Below are 23,489 nucleotides of genomic sequence, written 5' to 3' on the forward strand. Positions count from 1 at the left end.
GTAAACTACCATTGCTTCTCATCCCTATAAGACACTTCTTTCTAATTATTTCCCCCTCTGATAGCGTGCCAGGACACTGGCTGGGAGGAAGCCGAGCGGAAAGAAGTCTATTCAGTGATGAGGAACCCAAGACTTGGTGCCAAGGATGAAAACCAAGCAAACTTGTAATTTTCCACTGGACAAAACATCCACACTTTTTTATTAGCTTGGTCTCTTCTCTACAAGTGGCCTGTAGAGCAACTGCCCCCAGAAAAGCACCTCATTGTTTCCTTACTAGATTTACAAGAAGAACACAGGCAAACTCAGGAAGACCGTGGCGAGGCTTGCTGGAGAAGACAGCAGCAGGCACTGGGGAGAGAAGCAGGACCAACCTGAAGGGAAATCATGTCTGTGGACAAAGAACCTTGCAATAGAGTTTTTGTTTGCATAACAGTCTACTGATTGAGGCTCTAAATCTGATCCCAAACTCCCACATAAGTGAGTTTTTACTTAATCCAGAATTTTAAAAAAAAAACAGCCTATTTTTATTGAACTTTTATTAGGTAAACCCAAACAGATCAGTCCCAGGGTTTACGTGTTCACAAGAATTCTAAATCAAACCCCAAATTCCTGAAGAGACTCCAGCCTCTCCCTGTATGTCAAATTAAAAAGATAGGTTTGGGCTTCTCTGGTGGCGCAGTGGTTGAGAGTCCGCCTGCCGATGGAGGGGACACGGGTTCGTGCCCCGGTCTGGGAAGATCCCACATGCCGCGGAGCGGCTGGGCCCATGAGCCATGGCCGCTGAGCCTGCGTGTCCAGAGCCTGTGCTCCGCAGCGGGAGAGGCCACAACAGTGAGAGGCCCGTGTACTGCAAGAAAAAAAAAAAAGATAGGTTTTACTTTGAAACATCAAAAGAGGAATTTTGAAGACCGCATAATAGCCCTAGTTTTTTTTTTAGATAGAAACAGTAAAGTGGTGTCTCATTAATTCAGACTGATGTGGTGAAAAGTTTGTGTAAACTAGTGAAAAACCTGGGTTTGAAATAGTGCCATTTTATGACTTTCGGTCTACCCAGTGTTTCATATTATGTCTGAATTACTATAAGGGAACAGGTTTGCTCCTCTGAGGAAAGCCGCTTTAATGAATAAGAATTATTTAAATTATATATCATTTGTTATTATTCAGTATCATTTAATTTTTATGTATTATATACCATTTAATATCAATAGGTGATTTTAAAGTACTTGAATTTAAGAGATTTGAAAACATACATCCATACAAAAGCCTGTACACAAATGTTCACAGCAGTATTATTCCTAATAACCAAAAAGTGGAAACTACCCAAATGTCCAACTACTAATGAATGGATAAAAAGATGTGGTATATTCATACAATGGAACATTATTCAGCCATAAAAAGGAATGAGGTACTGATACGTGTTACAGCATGGATGAACCTTGAAAACAGTATGCTGAGTGAAAGAAGTCAGATACAAGAGGCCACATGTTGTGTGATTCCATTTATATGAAGTGTGCAGAACGGGCAAATCCATGAAGACAAAAAATAGATTAGTAGGGGCAGGAGGAGAGTTGGTGGTACAGGGTTTCTTTTTGGGGTGACAGAAATTTTCTGGAATTAGGTAGTGATGATGTATGCGTGACCCTGAATATACCCAAAACCACTGAAATGTGGGTTAGGTTGGGATTCCTCACAGTGTGCCCTGTTCCCAGGGCGGGCATCCCAAGGAAGAACACACCCCAGACGGAAGCCGCATGGCCATTTTGTGCAGAGCCCCAGAAGCCGCACAGTGTCACTTCCATGCCATTCTGATTGTCAGGGCTGTCGCAGAGTCACAAGCCCACCCACACTTTGTGAGGTCAACAGTCTTCATCAGTGTGCATCTGGTAGGTAAAAACAATTTCTGGGTTTTGTTTACATTTTTACGTCTTTAGGTATGAGTGGCGTCAAGCATCAGTTCATTCCAGGCAACATTTAGACAGATGCATTATGCCCTGGACGTTAGCCATTGCTTCCAGCAGAGGCTGAGGGAGGCCCGGGTCGTATGTTCTAGCAGCGGTGTCAGCTGCAGAAACAGTCCAAGGCCGGACACTGAGGTCCTAGCTAATACACAGCTGGAATAAACATCCTGAAGAACTCAAACCTCAGTGTTCCCAATTTGCTACTTCAAGTGCCTGGACACATGCCTGCCCAAATGTTATATAATACACGAAGGCAGCAATCTTTTAAAAACCAATCACCATATTATGAACTGAGACCTCTCATAAACCAGACGCCATTCAGCTCTGGTTCAGTGACTCTGTCCCCAGCCAGATAAATGTGAAAAACTAAGGGTTTTTAAGAAAGTGCTAATTAAGTGGAGAAGATAGTTTTCGTAATAGAAATGGTCTTAATGCTGCTTCCACTTTAATCAGCATAGCCTAATTATCATCATAAGGCAATGCTTGCATTTTCGTCATTGACTGGGGTTTGGTACAGTTAATTGGGCAACACCCATTTTGGTAATCTTCTTGGCTAGAAATTGCATCCTCAGGGAGAAGCTTTTTCATTTTTGTTCTGAGGACAAATCAGTGAATGGAGGAAGTAAAGTAGGGGTGAGGACAGAGCATCCTTCCATTGTTTTTAGCTCTACTTCAGAGCAAAGCAACAGCAGTGTCACATAAGCTGTGATGCGTGGCACAGTTAACTTGTGATGAGTACTGAGTTTTCTCATGTACTGAAATTTGTGAATGATTAGTCTATTCTAATATAAATTTGGTGGCAGAATAATATATTGAGCTGTTAGCATGGGATTTGTTTTTCCTGTCTTTTACTTCTTCCGAGCAAGAGGCCAGCCTTGCCTCCGGGAGGTTTGGTTTGGAGGCCAAATCCAGAAGTTGTTTGTGCAGACAAGCTGACTTATGTTTTCTGGAAGCCTGGAGCCTGGGAGGGATTGGAGATTAGTGGGCTCCAGGCATTGCAGACCAGAATGTGCTGCCCGTGGTGCCTGCAGCAGGTGGCAGGTTGGCAGGACTTCTGTGGAGAGGTTCTGCAGTGTCTCTTGCAGACTTAAAGCTTTGGCCTGTGATCCCCAGCTTCAGCCGAGATTCCCAAGCTCGGAATGGAAGCTTCTGCAAGCCTCCTCCTCTAAAGGGACCCACTGGGGATATCAGCAGAAGACTGGGTCTCAGAAGAGTGGACACATCACCTATTTTCCAGGCACCACGTACCCTCTTATGTGATGGTTTTTCACGCATCTCTAGAGAAGGGGAGAGCCGGCCCCACCCAACTACTACCAAAATTATTTTCTTTCCAGCACAGAGAATGAAGGCACCAAGCCCCAGCTAACTTGAAATAAAAAAAGGAATATGATGTCTCACCCATCTGAGTTTTGGGAGTAGGATTCATATCACTACAGTTAGAATCAAGTCAAGGTGAATTTTTGAACAAGGTCACATTCCCACCCACTTGCATTCCAGAATGGTCTCTTAGTGGTAAAGAAAGGTACAGTGTCATGGTAAGGTTCCAGGGAAATTGCTCACGACCCTCCCACAGAGCACACTACGCACGCAAACCACCAGTCCTGCGTCACTGTGGAAACAATTGGAAATCACCGCCTCAGAGGATGGGGGAGGGCAATGTGATAAGAGTTTGTTATGCTTCCTCAGTGAGGTCCACCTTATCATGAACTGAAAATATCACCGTGTCCTGCAACCATCATGTATGCTGATCAGCCAGAGGTGACCTGGACCACACAGGCAAGTGAGCAAAGAGGATCTAACTTAGGAGAAGGCTCCAAACCACCTGAACAGTGAGTCTTCTCCCAACATGAAGACGCTTGAAAAGGCCTGACTCATCCAGCAGCCAGCCCAGCCCAGCACCTCGGGAAGAGTCAGCAAGCAGCCTGTGTGGTTTCTGTCCAGTCCTAGCTTGTCTTGACCTGGTGGAGGGCAAGAAATAGAAACGCCGCTCCTGAGAATGGCAGCCGCCTTGAGAATGCTGGTATCAGCTCTCCGTCAGGGGCTGGGCTGTCAGCCCAAGCACACACCCCGTTGGGGCGAGCCTGAGAGTGCGAGTCATCTGCCTTTTCTGTCCATTTCTTGTGGACCCAGGTAACCAGGGAAAATGGGAGGTGGGCATGTTCTGAACCTATAGCCAGCTGAGCTCTGGGACTTAACTAGACTTAACTAGCTGTTCCCACGTGTTCCCTCAGAGGTTGCCCACATCACAGTTCACCTGGAATTCTGTGATGGGCCCAGCAGTAGGCACAGAGTGGTGCTTGATAAATGTTTCAGTGGATGGGCAGTGTACTTATTGAGTGACAACTGTGCGCAAGGCATTGTGCCAGGTGTAGAGGGAATGCCGAGACAAAGCTCCAACCCTGTCTCCAGGGAACTTTCAGTCAAGTGGATCATAGGCACATGCCTACATGACTTAAAACCCATGGGTGCACATGGTATTGTTTGACCCTTGGAGTTTAAAAATATTAAAACTATTATGGTTAAAAATATTAAACCAACATAAAAAAATTAGTTACCATCTGTATTTTTCGAAATACAGTGTAGTTTGAAAGACCACAGAAGAAACTGGTATCAGGGTTGGCCTCTTCAGATAGGGAATTGGGAGCAGGGAGTGGGTAGCAGATTTATTGCAATGTTTTGTAATATTTTTATTGTGTAAAATGCTATACCTCTACAAATAAACAAACAAAAAAGGGATGGGGAATTCACATCAAAATCCAGCTCTCTGGATTTTCTTTTTTAGAGCATTTAAAAAATTTTTTATTTATTTATTTATTTTATTATTTTTTTGGCTGTGTTGAGTCTTCGTTGCTGCGCGTGGGGTTTCTCTAGTTGCGGCGAGCGGCGGCTACTCTTCATTGCGGTGTGCGGGCTTCTCATTGCAGTGGCTTCTCTTGTTGTGGAGCATGGGCTCTAGGCACGCGGGCTTCAGTAGTTGTGGCATGTGGGCTCAGTAGTTGCGGCTCAAGGGCTCTGGAGTGCAGGCTCAGTAGTTGTGGTGCATGGGCTTAGTTGCTCCGTGGCATGTGGGTTATTCCTGGACCAGGGCTCGAACCCATGTCCCCTGCATTGGCAGGCGGATTCTTAACCACTGTGCCACCAGGGAAGTCCTGGATTTTTCTTGGCAACTCAGGATTCTGGCAGTACTGGGAACATTTAGTCTGGAAACAGTGTGTAGGTGGGCAGAAGGGCAGCATTAAAAGATTCTAAGCTGAAGGCTAGCATCAGATTTACATGTTGGAAAGAATATTTTGGCCGCAGAGTAGAGGAGCATGGCTCAGGGGCAGGTAGACCAGAGAGACGTGACTGCAGTGATCCAGGGGAAGGTAGTGAGGACCTAAACTGGGACGGTGGCAGGGAGACAGATGACAGAGACATTAATGAAACAGACCTGAGGTGGGTAACTGATTTAGGAGTGAAGGAGAGTGGAAAAGGCCAGGGTAACTCCCAGGTCTGCAAGACACACCACGGTGATCGCCACAGCAGCCTCAAACTAATGGAAGGGAGAGAGGGCTCAGGAGATCTGTGGGCCTTCTCAACTGGATTCAGCAGAAATTCTGAAAGAGTGCATCTCCTGAAATGCAAGGAAAAGCCCACACAGGAAACGCACTCTCAGAGGCAAATAGCTCCTGTCCCCCATTCCAGGCACCAGTAGTGTCTCAGTGATTTTCCAGAGAAAACAGCCTCTCTGGAGAACACAGCATGGGAGAACTAGAATTTCAAACAGAAAAACTTAATACTTGTGGTTAAAAAGACAAGCACCAACTGAGAAGTAGTTTAAATCATATTCCTTTAGGGGATGGATTTTCTTGGATCTGTGTGCATCCTTTACAGCTTTATTAGTCACTGCTAAAGCCCTTTTTGGGTCACAGAGCTGCCGGCAGGGTGCTGTTCCTGGGAGGATTACCTTGAGCAACCAGCCCCAAACAGCAACCCTGCATGTCAACAAGCCGGGCTGCCCTGGCAACATCACCATCCAAGAGGGGGAGCAGGTGCCCCAGCCCTGAGGTTTGAGGCAACCAGTAAATGAACTAGCCTAGAGCCTCTGCAATTCTCTTTCCCTATGCATGACAAAATTTTATCTCATTTGCTGCTTGAATCAGAGTCGAAAATATTTTTCCTTTGAGACTCTGTGGTCAGATATCAATTTATTAACACTGTGGCCTCACCTCAGGCTTAGTCCAAGAGGTTTAAGTAAAATCAGGAGCTTCCCTGGTGGCGCAGTGGTTAAGAATCCGCCTGCTAATGCAGGGGACATGGGTTCAAGCCCTGGTCCGGGAAGATCCCACATGTGGCAGAGCAACGAAGCCCGTGAGCCACAACTACTGAGCCTGCGCTCTAGAGCCCGCAAGCCACAACTACTGAAGCCCGCGCCGAGAGCCTATGCTCTGCAACAAGAGAAGCCACCACAATGAGAAGCCCGTGCACCACAACAGAGAGTAGTAGCCCCTGCTCACCGCAACTAGAGAAAGCCTGCGCACAGCAACAAAGACCCAACACAGCAAAAAATAAATAAATAAATTTATAAAAAAAGTAAAATCACACTAATGCTAAGTACTTAATAATAGCTAATGATTATTGAACAGTTATGTACCAATCATCCAACCAACTTAAATCTTCACATAAACCTAAATAGATAGGTACTATTATCATTCCCACTACAGATGAGGAAATTGAGGCCAAGACTATCTTGCCCAAGTATATGCAACTAGTAAGTGGAAGAACCAGGTTTCTACCCAGTGAGCTTAACCACTAGGCTGTACTGCTTTCATGATCAGAGAAGCCTATTCTCTGGTGCCTCTGAACTGTGAACTCAACACAGTGTCTTCAAATTTAGGCTGATATATAGATTTTATTTTTGCTACAGCTGAGCCTGCACTAAGAACACCACTTCTGATGATAAAGGTTATATGGGATGCTGGGCTGAGTGGGTGGGGTGATATTATGTCACACTGGTGGCAAGGAGGGAGCAGGTATTTACTGAAGCATGTAGGAGATCTGGGGCAAGGCAGCAAACATTCCTATCTAAACAGCAATATGGTCCCAGAGGAAGACCAAGAGAATATGATTCAGTAACCTCCAAGGGATTTGGTTTAGCCCATGCAGTATTGGTATTCTCAGGTTGTTTTTTTTTTAATATATATATTAAAGATGTTTAATGATGAAATATTTCAAACATGCAGAAAATAATGAAGCAGAAAACCTAGATACCACTGAGATGAGGCAGCTGATTAATTTAGTTTTCCCATCTCTGCTTCAGTTCTGTCTCTTGAAAGAAACATAATGTTAGAGATACAGTAAAGCCAAACCCATTCCCTCCTTGCCTCTACTCCCACAGGTAACAACTACCTTAATGTTGATGTGCATCATCCCAATGCAGGTATTTATTGTGGCATAGCTTGCAAGTAGTAAATTGTACAGGTCTTAACCATACAGCTTGATGAATTTTTACACATGTAAATAAGACAAGACCCAACACAAGATATAGATCAATAACATGTCCAGGACCTCAGGGGACTTCTTTGCCTCACACTTCAAAAATAAATTGACAGAGTTGCCAACATTTGAAAAAAATTTTTAAATCCTTGTAAAGCAACTATACTGCAATAAAAATTAATTTAAAAAATAAAATTCATTTACTCAAAATAAATGAATAAATAAAAGTTTAAAAATCTAGAGATTTAATGTAAAATTCCAATTTTCTAGCTTCTCTTGAAATGTTGGGAAATCTGACCACATTAAGCTCATATTCTGGCTTGCAGACAGAGTAGATCTGCCCACTTTAGATGAGGTGTGAGCTCCCTAGTTTACCTACTGCATCCATCATGTCTTATTGTTTATCCAGCCCACTTCATTCGTTTGCATAAGCTAACCTGCGACTCATCCCCTGAAAGGTGCCACCGTATTTATAATATTTCAAAAATACTGCAAATATAAAAAGGCTGAGAACAACTGCCTCATCCATCCTAAAGAAAGCAGAGTTAGAGAAAAAGTGTCCTCCTCTCCAACCTGCTAGGTGATTTGGGAAGCTGCTGACCATGCCATAAAGCAAAAAGGAATCTGATTCTCCAGGTCTTTGCTACTCAAAGTGTGGTCCTTGGACCAGCAGCGGCAGCATCATCCAGGAGCATGTTAGAAATACAAAATCTCAGTTCCCTCCCCAGAGCTACTATATTAGTCTGCTAGGGCTGCCATAACAAAGTACCACAGACTGGGTGGCTTAAACCATGGAAATTTATTTTTCATAGTTCTGGAGGCTTGAAGTCCAAGATCAAGGTGTCAGCAGGCTGGGTTTCTTCTGAGGTCTCTCTCTTTGATTTCTCCCTGTGTCTTCACACGGTCTTTCCTCTGTCTGTCTGTGTTCTCTTCTTACAAGTCATATTAGATTAGAGCCCACTTCAGTGACCTCATTTTACCTTAATTACCTCTTTAAAGACTGTATCTCCAAATGCAGTCGCATTCTAAGGTAATGGGGATTAGGACTTCGACATATGAAATTTGAGAAGACACAGTTCAGCCCATAATACCTACCAAATCAGGATTTACATTTTAACAAGATCCCCAGGGCACTTGTGTACACATTGAAAGTTGGAAAAGTACTGCCCAGTGCCTGCTCCCCAGTGGATAAAACACAAGTGGGTCTGTCAGGGTGGAGGCAGGGAAAGGAGGAGAAGCTGGGGTGAGTTTTTAGATGAACTTTCTCTCCATTCTACCCGTCTGGTAGGGTGAGACTACTGTAAAGGTATTCCCTCTTCTTGAAGTTGAAAGAGGTCAATTCGCTCTTGAGGGGGAGTCCCTTCCTCTCATTGAGGAACAGAGACCCTCTGCACTTTGGGGAAGGTGAGCAGGTAAGGTTAACATGTGAGGCTTGATGAATCAAAGCTGATATGAATCTGACCCATGGGAGTTTAGAAGAGCCTCATTCTGAAAACATGTTGGAATGCTGGAAATGTGACTGCTCTTAGTAGAGAGGTCATTTTCATCTGGTCCTTACCTGCAGGCTTCCTCTATCAAGGTGCAAGGCATGTCTTTGGGATTTCCTGGAAGGGGGACCAGGAAGATACCACACTGCATTCCTCCCCACTCTGTACAAGTTCATTTACCACCTCTCTCATAGGCCTGATGCTATGGTGACAGTTGCCATGGAGACACTGCTATGCACGGTTGAAGCTAATCCTGGCCCATACTGTCAATCACATGGTTTAAGCTAGAGATTTTCAAGCTGTGCTCCATAAAACTATAAGGTGCTTTCAGGGTTTCACAGATATTTTATTCAAATCTCAATTTAAAATAATTTAAATTTATTTTTTAAATTACAAAGAGTTTATGTGCTTGGGTGGGGGGGATCAAACAGTATATAGAATGAAATATATACTACAAAGTGAATGCCCAAATTCCCATCTGACAGAGTAGCTCTTTTAAGGCTAATCCTTTCTACAAATAATAATAATAAATTCTGGACCCCCTTCTCAAAAAAAACCCTATTTTGATGGCACTGAAAGGCATCCAGACAGTAAAGGAAGGGAACCTCTCTGGTGAGACCCACATTTTTATAGCTTTACCACTAAGGCAGTCAGTCTCAAACTAGAGTTTGTTAAAATACAGATTGCTAGATTCCACCTCGAGTTTCTAATTCACTAGGTCTGGGACGGGGCCCCAAATTTTGCATTTCTAACCATTCCCCATGTGATGCTAATTACTGGTCCAAGGACCACACTTTGAGAACCACTGTCAGCTCACACAGGGTAGAGGTCATTGAAGGACTAAAGCCACAGGCTTAGTGCCTGATGATTCTGAGAAGGAGTTTACAAATAGAGTGGCTGGAAACTGTGGTGAAAATTCTGGAGAGGAGAGAGTCACAGAGGGGGAAACTCCCAAATATGTTTATAAATTCTCCTCAAATCCTTGGCTGACTCTTGAACTGTACATGTCCAAGTGAGACTCCAAGGGATCCATGGGAAAAACAACAGCTGATGGCTGGAAGAGATTGAGCAGAGATTTCAGCCATTGCCCATCACGGGGGTGACAAAGTTTGGACCTGAAAGTCTCACCAAGTGATAGGGGTTTGGTAAACAACTGCAGCTTTCAACTGAAACCATGGAAGGGCTACACGCTAAGAGTAAAGGCTACGTCTCTGACTATGTTGACCAAGAAGGCTGCAAATAAGAAAAGAATTTATTTGGGGTCTTAGGAATTGCAATTCAGGAAACATTGATTTGGGTAAAACAGTAAGAGTGTTCCAGAGAAGAGAAGGAGTCTGGGGCTTATACAGGCAAAAGCCACAAAATTGTTAAAGTTGGTTGGCAAGAATTATGATTGATCCTGATGCAAGAAAGGAAACATTTGTCCTCAAGGGACAGGTTGTGCACAAGTTATTTAGGGTCAGATAAGTAGGTAGGCTGTCATGAGTTATCGTAGGGGAAGGGTCCAATAAGTATCTTGAGTTTCTGGAACATTGGGCAGACATTCTGGAAGCCTTCATTAAGACAATAAGTGGTCAAAGTTCACATTCCACCTGGGCTGAGAGATGCATCAGTCACACTTCTTCAATGCCCTCCCAGCTCCAGTTTAGAGAGCTCTCTTAACAGTACCATTCCATTTTGATTTTTTTTCCCACAACTAAGGCATTAACCCTAGCACTAAGGTTAAAACTAAAATAGACCCATCCTAACCAAACCTACAAGCGAGTTTTAATTGATGTGATCCACCACTGGAAGAAAATGCTCATCAGAGGAAGATAACAGAATCCAGTCTCTAGAACATGTTCACAATGTTCACTCTATAAAATTATTAGACATGGGAAGAAAAAGAAAAATGTGACCCATAACCAAGAGATAAATCAGTCAATAGAAACAGACTCACACAACCCAGATGTCAGAATTAGCAGACAAGGACTTTATAATAACTGATTAGTATGTTAAAGAGTCTACAGTAAAAGATGCATATACTTGGTGAAGAGATGAGAAATTCCAGAGAGATCTGAAAGCTGTATAAAAGAGTCACATGGAAATTGTAGACCTGAAAAGCACAGTATCTGAAAAATGATCCTTCTGTTCCACATCCTCACTCCCAATCCAACTTTCTGCCCCAGAGTTAAACATCCACAACAGGGTTCTTTGCTTGTAAGTGATGAAGACTTTAGCTAGCTTATGCCCATGTGATGAGGTGTAGGCCAGCCTACATAGCCAAACAGTGGTGAGGGGCAGAGTGGAGCTGGTTTAGGTTCATCTGCCCTAGGGATTCAAATGCCATGAAGATGCTCCTGTCACTCATCCCTCACCTCTGCCTGAGAATTAGCTCTATACATTCTCACTGTGAGCAGGCTTCTCTATGTGGTGAGAGAGATGGCTGAAGTGAGCTGTGGGCTCATAGCTTCTAGCTCTGAGAAGAAGGGGGATCTCTTCCCGTAGCACCAGTTAGAAAATCTCAGGAGAGGTCTCTGATTTGTCCAGTGTAGGTCACATTCTCTCCATAGACCAATCACAGTTGCCAGGGATTGGATATTGTGAATAGCTTTGGTCAGATCCCCAATAACTACGGCCAAAGGAGACAGTTCCCTTTGGAAGGAGAACAGTTCTTCAAAAGGAAAGAGGTAGCATATATGTGGTAAGTGGAACAACTGTTGTGAGCTGGACAGCCATTTCAAGTTGTGCCGACTTCACCGTTAGCAGTTAGGTGTGAATCCACATCATTTAATATGTATTACATAGTGTCTCACTGTGGGTTCCCCTCAAAGCAGCCCATGTCAGTGGTCTGGATGCAAGTAACTTTGGAGGGACATGATCCAAAGAGCATGGTGAAGAAGTGGGAAAGTGAGACAGGAAAGGGAGAAAGCCAATGAAGGTGTGGTAATGGACAGATTAGCATTTTGGGCAAGTGGTCTCAATTCCACTGTGCCCCTTGAGAGACTGTGCAGAACACACCGCAGAATCGTCCAAGGGACAAGGAAGTTAGGGAATTTATCCACCACTCCCATCCCTCATGGTTGTAAGTTGCTCCTGTGGGGCTAGAGCTTCTGGAGCATACAGCCAGAGAAAGCTCTCAAACAGAGAGACACAGGCGCTTGAAGGCGGAGGCTGCAATTGTATGAGGAAAGTCCGCTGAAGCTGCAGATCTCTGCAGTGGCTGAGGGGAAGTGGGCAGGGCACTGATAGTGCCTGATACACATCTGTAAATCCCTTTACATAAACAGGATTCTGTTACACGTTGTTCTGTAAGAATTGAAACTTCAAAACTATGTTTTAACTATGTTTAAAACTCAAACAACAATATCCCCATCCCAATGAGCTATAATTCCACATGGGAATCCTGGTGACCACAGGGCTAATGCCCTCATTATAGTTCAATAGTCAGTCCTGCAATAACTAGTTTATATGTTACACCTCTCATGGAGGCGCTATCCTGCTCTAGCTGTTAGATATGAGTGCCTGAGTAGCTAATGTATATTGATGTAAGATTTTCTTCAAGCAGACTTAAACAACTACCCTTAAAACTGAAAATGGATTTCACAGGTGAAAAACAGGACATTTAAGAAGAAAATTTGGTTGTGATGAGTTCAGCCAGGACCAAGATACCAAATATCCCACCTTAGACCAATTCTTCAAAGCGTCAGCCTCACTGACAATAGCTGATGAAAGCAATATGCTGAAAATGCTCATGCAAAAAAAAAAAAAAAAAAAAAGACCCACCAAGACAAGAGAGAATGATAATATTTACTTGTTTGGGAAAGTCACCTTTTATGGCACTAGAAATTACCCAAGTCCTAAATACGTTTTGTGTAGTATATTTTGCACATTAGTTTTATAGACCCTGCCAAGCAGCAATGCCATTTTGAGACTAAACACAGTGGAGCATAAAAACAAACTTTCTGTTTCATTCCACGGAAAATGAACAGCTTAATGTTTTTGTAAAAACATACACAAGTCTGGTGATGAAAATGCACGTACAGTGCCACACATAAACAACACATTGCACATGAAGAAGAACATACCGTTAAGGAAAAGCTTAGGACACCTCGAGCTCTTGTTAATAAGACCTATTAGTAATCAGGCAACAAGAACATGGAAAGAGCAGACTGCTGGGAAAGAGCGATAACTGCTGCCAGATCATTCTGCCCAGAGAGAAATTTGCAAATGCACAAACTGCACTAGAAATGCAAGTTCCCTGAAGGCGGGGCTCTGGTCTATCTTATTCACAGAGTAAATACTATGGTCCCTCAGTCGGCGGGAACCGGGCAGGGGGATGGGGGCTGGGGACTCGGCCGGCGCCAGGGCCTGAACGGAGCGCGCCGGTTTCGTGGCGTGGATATATCTGCTTCTAAGGTGGCTGTAATTGGCACGCTATCCCATACCAAAGTACCTTTTGAGAAGAAAAAGAGGTGAACTATAAAGTGAGAGCCAGTTTCATCTCTACCCTGCAATCTAGGAGAAAAACTTTCGCCCGAGGACAGATCAGGGGGCCCGGGTTCAATCCCTGGTCAGGGAACTAGATCCCACATGCACACCACAACTAAGAGTTCGCATGCTGCAACTAAGGAGCCTGCGTGGCGCAGCTAAGAAGCCAGCGAGCCCAAACTCAAGGACCCCCCCCCCCGAGCCACAACTGAGGAGCATGCCTGCCACAACTAAGGAGCTGGTGAGCTGCAACTAAGGAGCCCTTGAGCTGCAACTAAGGAAGCCATGTGCAGCAACTAAGACCTGGTGCAACCAAATAAATAAATAAAATATTTTTTTAAAAAGAGTAAACTGCAGAAAAGTGAAAAATAAATTTGGATAAGAGTTAAAGAAAAATCCATGAGGAATTAGTTTCAGGACCCCCAGATGATACCAAAATCCACAGATGCTCAAGTTCTGCATGTAAAATGGCGCAGTAGAGCCGGCCCTCTGTCCTTGTGGCTGCGGAACCCCGACTGTACTCAATGTTGAATGAATGAACGAATCCAACTTGCTTGATGTTTGAAGATTAAAATTACGTACGATCTGTACAGACCAGCAGGACCAGAGAACAAATGGTGCTTCTTTTAGTAAATGATGATAATAATAGTAATGATAATGACTAATAGTTACCGAGGATTTACCATGTGCCCACACTGTGCTGACCATTCTATGTGACTGACCTCATGTTCACCTGACAATGACTCCATAAGGTAAGCATTATTATCTCCACTTTACAGACAAGAAACAGAAGCTTAGAAAGGTGAAACAACTTTCAAAGTTGCACAAAAAAATAACAGTAGGGCAGGAATCCAAACCTAGACCCACACTTTCTCCTCACCTCACTCCTCTGCCATATATGCAATTCAGAAAAGCTATCAAGGGCTTCCCTGGTGGCACAGTGGTTAAGAATCCGCCTGCCAGTGCAGGGGACATGGGTTCGAGCCCCGCTCCAGGAAGATCCCACATGCCACGGAGCAACCAAGCCCGTGCGCCACAACTACTGAGCCTGAGCTCTAGAGCCCGCAAGACACAACTGCTGAGCCTGTGTGCCACAACTACTGAAGGCCGCACCTAGAGCCCGTGCTCCGCAACAAGAGAAGCCACCGCAATGGGACAACCACACACGGCAACAAAGAGTAGCCCCCGCTCACCACAGCTAGAGAAAGCCCGCACGCAGCAACAAAGACCCAACGCAGCCAAAAATAAATAAATAAATTTAAAAGAAAGAAAGAAAAGCTATCAAGAGAAATATCTTTTTTTTTTTTAACCTGCCATGAAATGTTGGCAAAAATGTAGTAGTGACATTCAGATGGGGAGAAAACAATGTTGGGGGAAAAGTGAGGAAGCAGTGGCTTCTATGAAGTTGTGCCTGTACCAGGGCTAAGCTGTCATTATATGATGCACACATCAAGCGTTAGCCATCATCAAGAATACAGCATCTTAATATGTGTTTCATGTGGCATCTCAGTGATGCTGAGGTGGTGTCTTCACACTGAAAACTTTTCAGACATTTCTGGGTTACTGTAATAAAATGGGCGGTGAGATCCAGAATTTACTTTTTACTTTTCAGGCCAGAGCAAAATGCTGGTATGACCATTTCAATTGAGAAAAGAAATTATTGCAAGAAATTACTCTCTATCTGATTCAAGAAAAGCTGTTATTAGCTAAATCCTTCTTTTATTTAAATGAACATATGATCTTTGTGGGGACACAAACAGTCAGCCCATAGCAAGCTGTAACATACATACACTGAAGTGCAAAACTCTGGTGCACAGCTAAAACTTCCACTGGGATCTAGAAACCACTGCCAGCACCCCACAGTTCTCTGTACCCCCTCTCAGTTCGTACTTCTCGGAGGCAACCACTAATATAGCCTCTAGCACTATAAATTAATTTGGGCTGTTTTGAACTTTATGTAAATGAAATCATACAGTATGTAACCTTTGTGTCTGCCTTTATTTGCTCAACATTGTGTCTGCGAGCTTCAACCAGTTTGCTGCAGGAAGCTGTTTTTTGCTCTTTATCATTGGTATATAGTATTCTGTTGTATGAATGTAACACCACTACTGACCCACTCGGCATTGGTGGACATTAGGGTGGCTTTCAGTTTTGAGCTATTATGAATAGTGCTGCTATAAATACTTTCACACATTTTTTTTGGTGGACGTATGTACTGATTTCTCTTGGATCTATACCTAGGAAGGAAATTGCCAGGTCATAGTATAGGTATACTAGACAGAGTTGAGTAGTTGCAACAGAGATTACGTGGCCCCCAAAGTTGAAAATATTTACTGTTATTCGTTTAACAAATATTTAGTGAAAACTTGTCATGTGTCAGCCGTTGTTCTCAGCACTGGGGGTGTGTCATGGTGAGAAAACAGACCAACATCCCTGTGCTTATAGAGCTGGCATTTTTATATTTCAGTAATATCATGAATTAATATTCAGACATTATGAGGACTTCCCTGGAGGTCCAGTGGTTAAGTATCTGCACTTCCACTACAGGGGGCACATGTTCGATCCCTAAATCGGGGAACTAAGATCCCACATGCCTCGCAGTGTGGCAAAAAAAAAAAAAAAAAAAAGAAATCAGACATTATCTACATGGTTTCTTAACTGTCCATAGGTGAGGTTTTTCTATTTTATTTCTGAAGGCCTGAGCAGTGATGATCTCTCATGTGTTAGGCAGGGTAGACAAACTGGCCTGAAAGAGTGGGATTTTCCAAGGCTCTCCTGGCACAAATGGTCCAGTTCCTACCACAGTAAACAGCATCCTCAAGTGGAAATGCGAAATCCCTCCTCACTAGCACATCCCATCTCTGTGGAGTATTCCTGCAGGGTGCTGGTGCAGGATGCTTTGCCCTTGTGGGCTGGGCTGGGCCAGCTCTGACTCCGGCCAGCAGACAGCCCAGTGTGTCAGCAGTAGTCACCCCCAGCTGCAAGGTCAAGGTCAACGTGCAGTAGTGCAGGCCTAGTGCTGTTTTCTTGGAAGGAATGATTTGTTTTAAGTAACTTCAGACCTTTTAATATGCTTCCCAAGAAGTTAACTATTCAGAAACTTCCTCCTCTTCCCCCCACCCCCACCCCCCAGATTAAAGGGAAAACAAGAACTCCAGAAAAATAGGAAACATCTGACCTCCATTAAAGTGAAAACAAACAATCAAACTCTTAAAACATCTCTTAAGAGTTTAAAGCTGTATCCACGTAAGTTACTGTTACTCATAGCAAGCAGGTGAGTGACATTATCCAGGTATGAAAAAACCATGAAATAAAAGATGGCTTAGAAAATACTGCTTTCAGCCCATGTAATAAATACCTTACTTTGAATGTAGGGAAAGAAGTGCACACTTAATAGAAAATTTATTTCTTCCAGCCCTCATTAAATAAATGCTGAACAAATATTTTCAAAATACTAGAGAGTCGAAGGGGCCCAAAGCCTTGTTTGTTGTTTGTTTTTCTTATCTAATTCATCATTTCTTCCACCTAGACTGTGAGCTCCACAATGGAGGGCATTCTTGTTTGTGACTAAATTCCCATTTATGGAATAAATACACGCACATAGTGCTTACTCTGCACAATGCCTGGTACAACACATAAGGGCTTAATAAACAATTGCTGATATTACTATTGTTATTGTTACTATTATTATGATGATGATCATTATTATAACTAAAGGGAAATTTTAATATTGACTAGAAAAGCTCCCGTATATTACAGGCTAAAAAAATTTTGAAAACTAAGTAGCACCATCATCCCTCCAGGCATGCAGTCCAAGAAACTATGATTGTCCTTAGCACTTCCATTTACCTCATCCCTGGCAAACATCACCAAACAGAAGCCACTTCACCTTCTAAAGTTCCCTTCGCTCTACCCAGGACCATCAGCCCAGTCTAAGCTATCGTCACCTCTTTTTTTTTTTTAATTAGGTCAACAGTTTATTTTTTTTTTAATTATTTAAAAAATTTTTATTGGAGTATAGTTGATTTACAGTGTTGTGTTAGTTTCAGGTGTACAGCAAAGTGAATCAGTTATACATATACATGTATCCACTGTCTTTTAGATTCTTTTCCCATATAGGTTATTACAGAGTATTGAGTAGAGTTCCCTGTGCTATACAGTAGATCCTTATTAGTTATCTATTTTTTATATAGTACTATGTATACATCATCAATGTCGTCACCTCTTGTATCCTACTGCAGATCTACCAAATGCCCCCTTCATACTCCAGGCAGGCCCCTTCACCAGGGGAGCATCCTGATCCTTTTAAAATGCAAATTAAAAAAAAACCCAAACAATCCTTTTATGATTACAGAAGGACATGTGTACAGTACTGTAGAATGTTTTAAGGTTTAAATAAACTAATATTAAAATTTTTAAACATCTCTCTACCCCCAGAGATTACCACCATTCGTACTTTAGTATATGTTTGCGCCACCTTGACAATATTTGTCACAATTATAATTTTACATTTATTTGGATGATTTGTAAAACAATGTGTATCTTCCCCAAAGGTGATAAAACTACCTAAGGACAAGGACCTTGTCTGGTTTGCCCCAAGTGTAGCCCCAGTTCCTAATAAAGTGGGTTGGTAACTTAACTAATAGTCATTGAGTGGATAAATAAAGGAATAATGTCCTTGAAAAAGTAAACAATAATTTGGTAGGTGTGTTTTGGGGTGTGTAAGCCACTCACACCAGCCCTCTTTCTTAGAATTAATTCCCCAGCCCAATGAGTTAGCTCTGATAGCCACCTTTGTGCTACGTGACTCCACTCCCTGATAATTGAGTGGATCAGGGTGGACACATGACCCAAGCTGGGCCAATCAGATTGTTTTTCCTGGGAACTGGGATCTAGACTGCAGAGGCAACCAGTCTCAGGTGTGTCTGGAATTGAGGGACTGGTAGACATTTGGGCAGAAGGGGACTCCTGCTATGTGGGTGAAGAAGCAGAGAAAAACCATCTGCAGGTTGAGAAGAATAAAACAGAAACATAGTGCTAAGCAGAGATAAGAGATGGAGAAAAGTATCACGTTCTCAAAGATTTGCTACTTCCTGGTTCTGCTCTGAGAAGCCCAAGTATCCATGGATAATGAGACACCACAGTACATTGGAAATAGAGCCCCTTCTCTTTTTTTTCAGCTGGCTCAGCTCAATTTCTAGCACTTGTAAACCAAAGAGTCTCAACTGAAACGTGCTATTTATATATTAGGCAGTAACACTAATCAAAGTGATCACAGTAATCTGCCTAGGGCCACACCTTAAGGATGACAGTCAGAATCCCAGTCAGATTCTCCTAGGTGAGAAAACCCAGCCTACTAAATCTTCCTCTACCTGCCCTAGCCTATTGGGTAAGAAATGAACCAACTGTGGGGATATCTTCTGCTTGAGACAGAGAGAGCAGGACGTGAGCTGGAGCCACACTTGACTTTTGAGAGTCTTGACTCTTTCACCTGAAATAGACATGTGGATTCAAACAGGATGAAGAACAGTAATTTCTAACATTTCTGAATAGAGAACTGGGAAAAAAAAAAAAAGCGATCAAACCAAAACCAGACTCATAATTTTGGTTATTGGTGGCTTCAGGCTATTTTAAGAAACTGCCTTTGAATTCCCCAAGGGATTTTTTTTTTTTCCTGTTCTTTTTGTCATCCAGTGGACAACTCAGGGTTTACGGGCTCCTGGAAAAGCCAGGGGATTTTGCAAAAGAAAAATCTGTGGTGGCTTATGGTTAAAATGGAACTATGCACACTGAGCTTTTGTACCAAAATGATCCTGGTAAGCCCCTACCAGGCAGAAATACACTTGAAGGCATGTTCAGTAGTTGAGATAGATGTGTGAAACCATCCATACCCTCATCCTTGAAGTTCTTAAAGCACAGTGTGCTAGTTTGGGGACCAGATGTCCCGTCAGTGTTAGGGATGCAGCCTGGAGTTATGGAATAATTTTTTTTGCTCTGTGACTCTAATTGTGTCCTTAGCTTCTTTGGCCATGCAAGTTAGCAGATTTCCCTCTGGTATTCCAGGGCCATGGTCATTTGCTAAGGCTGGAACTTGACATGGTTCTATCAAAAAATTCTCCTGCATAAGGACCCTCACCAGAGTCAAGGCTAAGACTCTCAATGGCATCTTGTGTAGAAGCCTGATGAGATTTTTCTGATGAACTTACTGTGTTGGGAGTCAGAGAAAGGTGCTTTCCACCACCTGGTGGTTTGGCAAGCAGAGGGGCCTGTTATTATGGCTGCAATTAGCCAACAATGGGGCTAAGCAGACAGGGCAATTCTGGTGTCTCATCCTGGTCCCATTCCCCAGCAATCAAGGAAAGAAGTCTGGCCAGTAATTTACTTGCCTCTGGAGAAAACGGAAGTTGATCTTACTGTCTACTCCAAATTCAGGAAAGACCATTCTCAAGACACTCCCCAAACATTTGCTTATTAGGGCTGATTTGAAAGAGAGAGAAGGAAGGAGAAGAAAGAGAGATGCATGTACACCCTGGACTGCTTATAGTCTGTAAACTGGCAGGTTATTGGTACCAGGCCCTCCTGCTTTTTCCTGCCAGAGGTCAGCCAGGGATGGAAAGGGATACAAAGCAGGGCCAGCTGCTTTGAGTTAAAGGTGCTAAAACAACTTTGGCCAGTAGGGGGCTCCAAATCTCATTCAAATTTGTACATCTCTGGATAACAGACCCATTAGACTTCATTATATATAATAGTTATCCAGTATCTTAGAGCGTGCATGGGACCAGAAAATCACCAGAGACCCAGAGATGGGAAATGACTTCAAGATCACAAGGCTGGGTTGTGGCTGAGCGGAACTAGAACCCAGGTTGGGTAACTCTCTCCAACTCCTAGGCGTCACTTTCATCAGCAGCATCAACAAATACCTAATTTTAAAAGACAATCATTTATTGAATGCCTGGCATGTATAAAGCTCTGTGCTGGGTGGGGTGTGTGTGGCAGGTGGCCGAGGTGCTATGGTCAGGGTGGGGAGGGAAAGGGTGGTGCCAGAGTCCAAATTCATGGTCCTCAAGACCTTCACCAGCTTCTTACTGGTTTAGAAAGCACAACCTAAGCACAGCAAAGTTTAAAAAACAAAAAAAAAGATGTAAATAAGCGTTCAGTACAGTAGCGGCTGAACTGTCGTAGGGCAATGTATGATTAGTAACCAAATGAATGTTTAGTAATCTGTTTTCACTGCTTTCCTCTATGCTGTCGTCTTTGAGGACTCATGAAGACTACATGGGAGAGGAGGTGAGATGGGCTCTGCATATGGGAGCTGATAGGATTTGCATGTGCACAGAGGGGCTGTGGAGACACACGTGATCCCTGCCCTTGAGGAGCATCCTGCCTGGACGGGGTGGGGAGTTGTTTGTAAGCAGCCTGTGATGCTTATGTGAATGGAGAATTGGAACGAGGGACCCTGAGGGTCAATGGAGAGCAACATTCTGGATCTGCAGGTATCTGTAATGCTCTTTAAATGAACTCTTCTCGTGTGGGAATAAGCTCATACAAGGAGTGGAGGACAAAGACGACAAGTCTAGGACTCCCTAGCTGTGTGGCATTGGGCAGCTTACTTAGTTTCTCTTGGTCTCGGTTTGCTACTCTGTAAAATTAAGTAATAAATAACCTCTCTGGTCCCTTCCAGTTAGAAAATTCTATGGTTCTAAGCATCCTACAATTCTCTGTTTTTGAAAAATCAGATTTCCAGGTATCAGTCAGTTTGCATCTTTATTTTAGGTCCTCTTTCCCTTATTTATCCTAAACTTAAAAAAAATTGCAATTATATTTTGTCATTTGAACTAACACAGTGTCCTTGGATTAGAGTCGTCTGCAGTTCATGGATGGAGGTGGCAAAATAGGGGTTTACCTAATCCTCTCCAGCACTACGAGCTCCTTGAGCAGATGTTTTCAATACAGACCACCCAACGTACCTACTCTGTGCCAGGCATGCTGGGTACTGAACAAATGAGACACAGTCTTGTCTCCAAGGAGCCTTCAGCCAGTCTCAGTCATTGCTGGGAAAGGGCCAGGCACATGTGAGGCACTCAGTAAACGTGTGTAGAGCAGAGCATGCCTAAGGCGCTGTTGGGAAGGAAATCTGCATGAGGTTGAAATGTACCCAGGGAAGAAGGGAGAGCCTGTACCATTTTATACTTAAAGTCTCTTGGCTAGATGGCCCCAGGAGAGAAAGGAGACTTTCTCCCATAGGTATTAATAACTTCTACCCAACTAATTTCCAGACACCCTGGCACCGAGGGGGCTGGTGCTCGGTTGCTCCCTCCAACTGAGGTAATTCGGGAGCGCAGGGGAAGTTGGAGGTCCTCGAGTTGTGCTTGAAGACCCTGAATTTAGGAGATGTCAGGTTGTCTGGGGTTTCTTAGACCAGAAGAAGGCCATCAGCTTGTAGGCAATCACCCTTCCTCTCTCCTCCGGATCTCTTATCCTCAGGTCCATGTTCAGATCCTGATCCAGAAGAAGGAGGGTGAGTGGGAAACCACCGGTGCCTATTGGGTGAGTGCTCTGACTCATAAGGTGACCCAGTGCGAGCCAAACCCCTTCCTCTTCTTTCCCTCCAACAGCTAAACCCCGGCTCCCCTCACCAGGGGTTTCTCCGGCTTAATTAGCACTTCCAGAACACCTTGCAGCCCACAGAGGAACAGTGGCCGAGTGCCATTAGGAATCTTTTTGCCATGAACCCACAGGCTGTCTTGATTTTTCACCAAAGGTGCTCCCAGATTCCCACAGCCCAGCCCTTCCCTGAGGAGCTCAGTGCTGAGGGTCTATCCAGGTCTTCCTCCTACTCCCACAAGGAACAGGCCTTGCTCAAGGCAGTGATGCCCTGTCTCCTCCTTTTCGCATCACTGAGCATCACTGTCAGATCATCTTCTCCCAGGACAATGGTTTTCTATAATCTTCTCTGATAGAGGAGCCTTGTGCCTAGTGTCAAGATCTCTCATAGTCTGGACCCCCAACACCCATCCTTCTCCTATGTCCTTTTCCTGTGTCTCACCCCCTTGCCTGGCTCTTCCCCAGGTGGACACTGTCCTCCTGGCCCTCGGCCTGTCACCTGCAGGTTCAGCCTTCAGTGTCCTCACTCCACCTTTTCTTTTCCCCCGATCATTCATTCAACAGATTCTCATACAGTGAGTGACTACTACTGTGGATAAGGTACGGTATTTGCTATATGAGGAGTGCAAAGAAGTATAAGATAACTTAAGCCAGTCCTTGTATACCAGGTGCTCTCAGGGGAGAGGAACTGTGTTATGGACAAATACACACAAGTCAAAGCAGCTCAGGGCAAATGCACCTGGCTTGGAGGAGTTCAGAGGAGGCAGAGTATTCCAAGGTACTCCATTCAGCCCATCCTTCAGTCCCTAGCAGAGGGACAGCCTCCTCCAGGAAGTTCTCCTGGATTACTCCAGGCCTCCATTTTCTGGAATGCTAATGCATATTTTATTAGATACAGTCTTAATGCTGTGTCTGTTTCTCAACTGTATTCTCTTCTCTTTGAGGGAAGGGACAAGCATTTTGTCGATTGGATTCAGTTTTCAGGTACACAAACATAAACTGAATTCTCTCTCTCTTCTGTTCCTTAAATCCTTGTAAATGAGCATAGATTAGGTGCTCAATCAAGCCTAAAATTCTAGAGTTTTAGAGAAGAAAATTTTAAAAATATTTTTTAAATGTCAATATCCATACATGCTAATTATGAAAAACAAAGAACTCAAAACTGTCTCCAACAGGAGTAACTACTGCTAGGAGTTTGGAATGTATGTAGGGAGGAATCTTTTTTTTTTTTAATAAATTTTTATTTATTTTATTTATTTATTTTTGGCGGCGTTGGGTCTTTGTTGCCGTGGGCCGGCTTTCTCTAGTCGCAGTGAGTGGGGGCTACGCTTGGTTGCGGTACGCGGGCTTCTCATTGTGAAGCATGGGCTCTAGGCAAGCAGGCTTCAGTAGTCGTGGCACGAGGGCTAAGTAATTGTGGCACACGGGCTTAGTTGCTTCGCAGCATGTGGGATCTTCCCGGACCAGGGCTCGAACCTGTGTCTCCTCCTTTGGC

General features: G+C 43.7%; 1 protein-coding gene across 3 annotated transcripts in view; it reads left to right on the top strand.

Moving 5' to 3' along the window:
* Window positions 1-23,252, top strand: part of STN1 (STN1 subunit of CST complex) — a 62,929-nt gene extending 39,677 nt beyond the window's left edge. For all 3 annotated transcript variants that reach the window (XR_002177288.3, XR_012326912.1, XM_073793996.1), the window contains one exon: window positions 65-23,252. Coding sequence is in view for 1 of the 3 variants with exons in the window: in XM_073793996.1 (XP_073650097.1) it covers window positions 65-168 (104 nt within the window). In the remaining 2 variants the exon portion in view is untranslated. The remainder of the gene's footprint in view (window positions 1-64) is intronic.
* The last annotated feature ends 237 nt before the right edge of the window (window positions 23,253-23,489 follow it).

Source organism: Tursiops truncatus, chromosome 16 (genome assembly GCF_011762595.2).
Source record: "Tursiops truncatus isolate mTurTru1 chromosome 16, mTurTru1.mat.Y, whole genome shotgun sequence".
Lineage (NCBI taxonomy): Eukaryota > Metazoa > Chordata > Mammalia > Artiodactyla > Delphinidae > Tursiops > Tursiops truncatus.